The following is an 8,728-nucleotide window of genomic DNA, read 5'->3' as shown; positions in this document are numbered from 1 at the left end:
CCTTTCTGTGCTGTGTGGCCTGGGGTAAGTAATTTAGCCTCTCTGATCCTTAGATTCTTTTTTCTAAGCTTATGGACTCTGCCCCGCCTCTTGAGGCAGAAGAGTCCCGCCCCTATGTTGCTGGCCCCGCCCACCACTCCCCTGGCGGACACACCCAGGCCCCGCCCCCAGCCGTCCCGCCCTCCTCGGCTCTGGTTGCTGGGACCCGTCGTCCCATTGCGTGAAGGCGCAAGGCCTTCTGGGAGTTGCAGTTTCGGTGACCCAGGAGCTGCGGGCCTGAGCGGCGGCGCCCGAGGGGCGCGATGCCTTCTGGGAGTTGTAGTTCTTGGGAGCCGCCCGCGGGCCGTAACTCTGCCGGCGCGCACGCGCAGTCCGCGCCGGCCTGGCGCTTGCGCCTGTCTGCGGTGCGCTCATCCTTGATCTGTGCGCATGGCACATTCGCGCCTCCACGGGACGAGGGGTCACCGGGGATCGGCGAGGGCCCGGTAGGGCCGGAGACCGAGGAGAATCTGACCCGTGCCCACAATGCTGGCAGGAGCCGCTCCGGGCCTTCAAAGCCGTTCCGGAGGCGAGGGCGCCCGTGTGTGGCGTGCGCATGCGCGAGTGAGTGTGCGCAAGTGTGTCTGTGTATGTTCATGATCCCAGCGGCGTGTGCATGTGAGTCCCGCCCCTCGTGTCACCGTGTTTGCACGTGCATGCCCGTGCAACTGTGCATGTGACACTGAGTGTGAGTCCATCCCCGCATGTTGGCTTGTTGGTGACTCCATCAGTTTGTGCCCTCGCTAGTGTGTTACTTGTTCATGCGACTCAGTGTGTGAGACTGCCCCACGTGTCACTGAGTGTTTGCACGTGCCTGACCCCGGCGGCGTGTGCCTAGGAAGGGGAAGTAGTATGCGTAACTGAGCATGTGTCTGTGCATTTGGGGACCTCTGCCCATGTGTGACTTGGGGCATGTGTGGAATTCTCCTGGGTGTGAGGTGTGCGATGAGACGTGTGTGTGTCTGGGTGTGCAGCTGTGTAGGATGGGCCTGCCAGCATGGAGCTGGCGGCCTGGGTGTGCCAGTGTCATTCTGTGTGTGCCTGAGCATGACTGTGTGTGTGGAGGGCCGTGCAGGTTGTGACAGGATGTGTTTGTGAGAGACACCGTGCAGGTATGGCGTCGCTGTGTGTGTGCTTCTGTGCATGGGGAGATCCTGCACACATGTGACTCTGAGCACATGCAAAGCTCTGCCCAGTGCATGTGACTGTGTGTGTTGGGGTGCACCATGGTGGTGATATCCCAGTGCGTTACCTGCCTGTGTGAAGCAGGGTGGTGTTGTGACCTTGTCGTGTGTGCAGCTGCGTGTGCCCAAGACCCTGTGTGAATGCACAAGGGTGACTGTAGGTGTGCTTGGAGCCACGAGGGTGTGCGAGTCTGCCTGTCTCCTTGTGTGTGGGGAGGACTGTGTACCACAACAGAAGGGTGTGTGTGGCAGGGCGGGGGTGGTGTAACTGCCCCCCAAAGTGTGCTTGCATGTGACTCTGTGTGTGTGTCTTTGTGTGACGTGACGTGTGTGTCTGCCTCTGAGAGTGTCTGTGTCTCTTTGGCTGCCTCTTTGCGTGTGTGACCATCCTGGGTTCACCCCGCCCTGAATCCACCTACCCTCCCCCACACAGAAAAAACGTCCTGCGTTTTTGCTCCGTGCACCTGCATCTACCCCACCATCTTCCTTCATGGTCCCTGTTTCTTTCTCCTACAGATGCCAACTGGACCCACTGAGGCACAGTAGCCAGAGTGGGGACCACAGCCTGAGTGACATGGACAGGACCTGATGCTCCCGAGACCACAAGTGGGTACCACTGCCTGCTCTGGGGACCCAGCCAGGCCTGACGGGGCTGAGGGCTGCCTGTGGACGGGGACTCCCATCAGCAGAGTTCCGCTGCACAAGACCCTGCACGACGGTCTGACCCTCCCCCCACCACACTTAAGGGCCCTGCTCTCCACCTCGGTTGCTCTGGTCCAGCCCCCCAACCCCGGCCTTGTACTTTTCCTCTCTGACCCCAGTCATGGTCTTGCCCAAGGACCCTTGCACCTGCTGTGCTTGCAGCCCAGAACACTCACTCCATCACTTCCATCAGGTCTGCGCTCAGAAGTCTCCTTCTCAGTGAGGCCTGTGCTGGGGGGAGAGCATTCCAGGCAGATGGAACAGCCGGTGCAAAGACCCTGAGGTAGGAATGTGCCTGGCACGTTTGTGGAACAGCGAGGAGGCCTGTGGGTGGAACAGGGCAAGCCCAGGGCAGGCGTGAGTGTTGTACAGGATGAGGTTGGAGAGGTGCCATGCAGACTGGAAAGGAATGTGCTTTTGTGAAGCCATTAGTGTATTCAAGCCAGGGAGTGAGAGGAAGAGGGAGAAGTCTGGCAGCCTGGGCGTGGGCCCTGGCACTGCCGCGTCTGCGAGCCTCAGTGAGGAATAAATGAACTAATGCATGGCAAGAGCTTTAAGGATGCTGGGCACACAGCTCTGTTCCACAAGTGCTGGTGGTCATTGCTACTGTAATAACATCCTGTGTTGGCTTCAGAGTGGCCGAGACCAGCGCCTCTCAGACGTTCCTGTGCCCACGAATCCCCTGGGGCTCTTGTTGAAAAGCAGGTTCCAAGTCACCAGGCCTGGGGAGGGGCCCAAGCTCTGCATCTGTCACAGGCGATGCCCACGCTGCTAGTCCTCAGGCCAGGGCAGAGCAGCGAACTTTTGCCACATATGTTCATAATCCCTAAAAAATAAATGGCTTAGTTTTGCCTGTTTTTAGGCCTCAATAGCGTCATTCCTGATGAATTCTTGTGCATCTTTCCTTGTTTGCCGACACTGTGTATTTGAGGCTCTGAGCTGCCGCACCAGCTGACGGGCATTCGTGTCGTGCTGTGAGATGTTCCTTCGTGCGAACACACCCCCGTTTATTTGTCCATCCCTTTGCTAGTGGACGGTTGGATTGTTTCTAGTCTTCGGCAGTTACAGACAATCTCAGACAGGGCTGCTAGTGCACACATGTGCACGTTTCTCTTGCTCACATTCCAGAAGAGGTAATTATTGGGCCACAGCAGATGTGCGTCTTCAGTTTTCCTAGAAGATGCCAGCGGTCCTCCCAGGGCATCCTCCCCCCCAGCAGCAGATTATGCATGGAATGTGGGGGCTGCTTTTTCCTGTGTGTAGGGAGCAGACTGATTTCCTCTGGGAAAGAAAACCATCTCTCTAGGCATGACGGTCAGCTTGGGCTGCCATAAGAAAATACTGATGCGGGGTCGGTGAGCCGAGGAGTCAAAAGAAAGATTTCTTAGACTCTCAAGATCTGGCAGTAGTGCTCTTTTATTTAGAGACTAGTGTGGAATAGCTTGGGGACAGGACCCATGGGCAGTCAGAGCTTCTGCTGCCGCCGCTTCTGCTGCCCCCGCTGGCATGGGGACAGGGCCCATGGGCAGGCAGAGCAGCTGCTGCTGCCCCCGCTGGCATGGGGACAGGACCCATGGGCAGGCAGAGCTGGTGTGTGGGGACAGGACCCACGGGCGGTCAGAGCTCCTGCTGCTGCCCCTGCTGGCATGGGAACAGGTCCCATGGGCAGGCAGAGCTGGTGTGTGGGGACAAGACCCACAGGCAGTCAGAGTTCCTGCTGCTGCCCTGAGTTGAGGGTTAGGGCTAATTTTATAAGGCATGGGTACGTGACTTATTTTTACTGGAGAAAAGAAAAGATGATGTAAAAAGTCATTAAATGATTTCAGTGCAGATGGGGTCTGGTTATTGTGCGGTCATATAACTTTAGATACGAATCTGGCCATATAGATCGGCATGTAGGTGAGGATGCCCTGGGCTTCTCGCCCTGGGCTTCTCTCCCTGGGGCGGTCCTAATTCATACCATAAAAAAAGTCCACTGGGTCGTATAGTTTGGCGTGTAGGCCAGGTCACCTTGGGCTTCTCTAGCTGGGGAAGCCTTAATCCACATCAATACCATAGACTGGGCGGCTTAAGTGACAGAATTTTATTTCCTTGAAGTTTAGGAGGCTGGAAGTCCAAGATCCGGGCGTTGGCACCGTCAGGGTCCTGGTTTGTGGCCCTCGGCTGTGTCCTCACATGCTGGAGAGGGGGCTCTGCTGTCTGCCTTTTCTTCTGAGGACACTAACCCCATCCTGGGGCCCCACCCTCATGACTTCAGCTAAAGCTAATCACCTCCCAAAGGCCCCCTCTCCAAACGCCAGCACTTTGGGGGCTTAGGGCTTCCACATATGAACTTGGGGGGCACCACTCGGGCCATAGCACACGTTACGAGGCTATCTTTAAGAGCTGACAGATTCATATTTTTTCCAGAGATCTTTAAAATTGTTTTCACTTCCGTTAAGTCAGTGGTTCTCAGCCAGGGACCGTTTTGCCCCCCAGGGGACACTTGCAATGTCTGGGGACATTTTTGGTTATCACCCTGGGGGTGGGGGGGGAGGTTGAGGGGAGAGTGCTACTGGCATCTGGAGTGTGGAGGCCGGGGATGCTGGTCAACATCCTGCGATGCACAGCCTGGCCCCACCACAAAGAGTGACCTGACCCAGCTGTCACTAGCCCAGAGGTCAACACCCTGTGCTAAGCCTTTCCACCCTGTGACAAATGACAAAGCTGTTTGGTTTTTTTTCTTTCTTTCAGATCCGGTAGAGATGTGAAACCGAGGCAGCAGCTTGAGAAGCGGGGATGGAAGGACTCTTGACCGTGGGCGGCCCCCAAGAATCGGAGTTGGGAGAAACCTGGAAACACGGGGGTCAGCTCAAGGGCCGACACGAAGGCTGTTTGAAGCAAGAAGCCGAGGGCCACGAGGGGGACCCCACCGGGGCCGGCCTCCCGGAGCGCGATGAGCTGGGCGGAATCCCAGGAACCAGATTGAGACTCCCCACCCCCGAGGTGAGCAGCAGGCCCCAGAAGCGGGGGCCGCCCAGGAAGAGCCCCAAGCCGAAGACCACAGAGGCCAGCGAGGAGGAGCGCGGTGGCGGCCGTAGGAAGCTGTGGGAGTGCGAGGTCTGCGGCAAGGCCTTCAGCTACTGCTCGGCCTTCACACTGCACCGGAGGACGCACACCGGGGAGAAGCCGTTCGCCTGCAGCGAGTGCGGCAAGGCCTTCAGCCAGAGCGTCCACCTAACGCTGCACCGGCGCACGCACACCGGCGAGCGGCCCTATGCGTGCCCCGAGTGCGGCAAGGCCTTCAGCCAGGGCTCCTACCTGGCCTCGCACTGGCGCGTGCACACGGGCGAGCGGCCGCACCGCTGCGCCGACTGCGGCAAGGCCTTCGCGCGCCCCGCGCACCTGGCGCAGCACCGGCGCGTGCACACGGGCGAGCGGCCCTTCGCGTGCGGCCAGTGTGCCAAGGCCTTCGGCAGCCGCGCGGCCCTGCGCGAGCACCAGCGCATCCACACGGGCGAGAAGCCGTTCGCGTGCGCGCAGTGCCACAAGGCCTTCCGCTTCTCCTCGGCGCTGCTGCGCCACCAGCGCACCCACACGGCCGAGCGGCCCTACGCGTGCGGCCAGTGCGCCAAGGCCTTCACGCAGATCGCGCACCTGGCGCAGCACCGGCGCGTGCACACGGGCGAGAAGCCCTACACGTGCCCCGAGTGCGGCACGCCCTTCAGCCAGAGCGCCTCGCTGGCCGAGCACCGGCGCATCCACACGGGCGAGAAGCCGTTCGCGTGCGCGCAGTGCGGGAAGGCCTTCACGCAGGTGTCGCACCTGAGCCAGCACCGGCGCGTGCACACGGGCGAGCGGCCCTACGCGTGCCAGGACTGCGGCCGCGCCTTCAGCAACCGCTCCCACCTCGTGCAGCACCACCTCGTGCACACGGGCGCCAAGCCCTACAAGTGCCTGGAGTGCGGCGCCGCCTTCAGCCACGTGTCCTCCCTCATCGAGCACCAGAAGATCCACACAGGCGAGAAGCCCTACCGCTGCGGGGACTGCGGCAAGGCCTTCGGCCAGGGCTCGTCGCTCACACTGCACCGGCGCACGCACACGGGCGAGCGGCCCTACGCGTGCCCCGAGTGCGGCAAGGCCTTCAGCAACCGCTCCTACCTGATCCAGCACCACATCGTGCACACCGGCGAGAAGCCCTACGAGTGCAGCGGCTGCGGCAAGGCCTTCAGCTTCTCCTCGGCCCTCATCCGACACCAGAGGACGCACGCCGACAAGAAGCCCTACTCGTGCAGCCAGGGCCGGGAGGCCTTTGCCCAGCTGCCGCACCTCACCCGACACCTGAGCTCCCACCAGGAGGAGAAGCCGGTCGGCAGCAGCGACCCTGTGGACACCGCGCTGAACCAGCAGCAGAATAACGGCTGACGTTTACCAGGGCCTCCTTCTGCCAGGCACTCCTCTGAGCACTTTCACACCTCATTTCCAACCTCAAGGCACCAGGGGGAGATACCCATCGTCCCCATGTTGCCCGTGAGGAAACCAAGGCTCGGAGAAGCTCAGTGACTTGCCCGAGGTCACACAGGGAGGAAGTCACAGGGCTGGGACTGGACCCCACATCTGCCAGACTCCCCTCCAGCGCCTCCCTGGTTCAGAATTACAAATGTGACCCTCCAGAGTAGACCCAGAGACATCTCTGTGGGTCTCTGGCTGGCCTTTTAATTGATGTTATGATTGAGTTGGCATTTGTTCAATAAATGTAATTGAATAAAAGGTCCATCCCCCTTAGTGAGGTTCACATATTAACTAAGCAGGATCTGAAGGAGAAATGTGGATTCTCTAGGACTTAAGACAGTGCTTCTGACATCAGAGAAAATGAGTGGGAGAAATCATAGCAGGAATAGTTATTCTATGCATATATAAGCACATGTTTATACGAATGTTTGTTTCTATCATAAATATGCTATAAAGTTGTATAGTAGACAGTACACCGACGGTGCACGTGGCATGCAGTTTTCCATCCTGCTTTTGTTCACTCGTATTCTGAGGCACTCTGGATCGTTAGGCAAGGGGATGGGCATTCTCCTTTCGCAACGTTTGGATCTGAGGTCTCTTAGGTAATAGAATCACTTATGATTGTTCTGATCTTCTTGCTGAGGTTTCTTTGGCTCCAGAAAAAAAATCAATGAAAAATATTTTTCAATTATGAGTTAAGAACACCTTTCTTACAAAGTTGACCGACAAATTGTCCTGTGTCATAGGACAACACAGCCCCTTCCGCATAAAAAAGAATTCCCCGTGTTTTAAAAAAATTTTGTTGTGGTTTTTCAATTATACAGAAAAGTGTGAAGTACAATAAACACCCATACATCCACCTAGATTCAATGCCTTTAAAAAAATAATTTTAATAAATACCTATACAAATTTTTAAGTATCAAAAGTTACCATATTTTACAATATATATTTGCTTTTAAAAATAGGTCATGAAAATATGTATGTTTATTTTCCTGGTCTATTTCAAAGTAAACTACAGACGTAATCTCACCTCACTGCTGGTGCATCTCTAAGAAAAAGAAAATATCTTCTATGGAACCACAATACCAGTATCACACCTAACGAAATTAATAACTTCTTAACATCCAGTGTCCAATCCATACTCAGATTTCCTTGCCTTTCCAAAAAAGTTTGAAGAAGTGACAACCTATCAGAAAATGATGTGCCAAGCCTTGAAAATAACACAACTGATCTTTAATATAACTGTGAATAGTCGGGGGGAAGCTAAGACCTGCAGTGGGGAGAGACAGACACATCTGCCTCCCTGCCCACGAGCTCCCTCAACGCAGCCCTCCCAAGGGAGCTGGTGAGGGGCCTGGGAGAAGACAATCCGTCTGCGTGTTTCACTTCTGGCATCACGTGCACAGGCCTTGGCACACAGTAGGTCCTGAAAAACCTCTGACCTGGCTCTGGCGTCCTGCAGGGTCAGAAACCACAGTGTCTGAGTCTTCCCTGTGCTCCAGACATCACCTAGGCCACAACACCCAATAGGTCCTCAGGAAGCGCCCGGTGACTGAATGGCTTATCGTACATCTCCAGCCCTGGGAGGCATTCAGGGTCAGGGACCACACAGTTGGTGCTCCCTGGGCTCCAGACGTTGCCGAGCTCAAGCCTCAGCACACAGTAGGTCCTCAAGAAATACCGAGTGACTGAGTGAATACATAGTTGAACATGCCCAGCCCCAGCCCTAGAGCCCTTCAGGGTCGTGGACCACACAGTCTGGCTCCTCCCTCTGACCTTCGCCCAGACCGGGCCTCTGCATACAGGAGGTGCTCAGGGAATGCCGAGGGAACGGGTAAATGAATGAAATGGGATCCTCGTTTACAGACGTGGGGCTGAGTTCAGCCACCCAAGACAGCAAGAAGGCAGGATCTCGACCGTGGAAAGCCTGGGGGTCAGCCCGGCTGTGGGCGGGGCCGTGGGCGGGGCGTCTGTACCCCCAAACCTTCCGCCAAGACTGAGGGGGCCGGGTGGTCTAGTGCGCAGGCGCAGGGGGCTCGCACGCCCCTCCAAGCGCGCAGGCGCCGGGCTGTATTCTCTGGGAGCGGCGTCTTTGCGCTGCTCTGGCGCTGCTTTCCGTGTTGGCTTGTTGGCTGGCTGTGACCTCCTGTGCCTGCAGCGGAGCAGGGCTGGGAGGTGGGGTGTTTGTGACGAGAGTCTGCCCCGAGTCGCTCCTGCTGCAAGGGGAGCTGCGACCTGGAGGAGGAGAGAATCGGCCCCCATGCAGCCCGCAGCCCCAGAGGAAGCGGCAGTTTGTTTGTAGTCCCCCCTGC

The 8,728-nt window shown here is 57.3% G+C and overlaps 1 protein-coding gene across 5 annotated transcripts; it reads left to right on the top strand.

The window, feature by feature from the left end:
- The first annotated feature begins 258 nt into the window (after positions 1-258).
- On the top strand, positions 259-7,047 carry ZNF835 (zinc finger protein 835). 5 transcript variants are annotated; one of them, XM_070558645.1, is made up of 4 exons: positions 328-603; positions 1,740-1,829; positions 2,119-2,208; positions 4,659-7,047. In XM_070558645.1, the coding sequence occupies exon 4, from the start codon at positions 4,704-4,706 to the stop codon at positions 6,327-6,329; it is 1,626 nt and encodes a 541-aa protein (XP_070414746.1). In that variant the 5' UTR covers positions 328-603; positions 1,740-1,829; positions 2,119-2,208; positions 4,659-4,703; the 3' UTR covers positions 6,330-7,047. The 5 variants fall into 5 exon arrangements, with proteins under 5 accessions (XP_070414745.1, XP_070414746.1, XP_070414748.1 ...); XM_070558647.1 differs by having other exon boundaries at positions 1,740-1,941; XM_070558649.1 differs by lacking the exon at positions 328-603 and adding an exon at positions 621-657.
- Positions 7,048-8,728: the final 1,681 nt, after the last annotated feature.

This window comes from Equus przewalskii, chromosome 9 (genome assembly GCF_037783145.1).
Source record: "Equus przewalskii isolate Varuska chromosome 9, EquPr2, whole genome shotgun sequence".
In the NCBI taxonomy this organism is placed as follows: domain Eukaryota; kingdom Metazoa; phylum Chordata; class Mammalia; order Perissodactyla; family Equidae; genus Equus; species Equus przewalskii.
Note: the sequence above shows the minus strand (reverse complement) of the source record. Positions and strands in the feature narration are given on the sequence as shown.

Bases quoted from the DNA above. Each gene is read 5' to 3' on its own strand.
- ZNF835 (XM_070558644.1), top strand. From the start codon at position 4,704: ATGGAAGGACTCTTGACCGTGGGCGGCCCCCAAGAATCGGAGTTGGGA.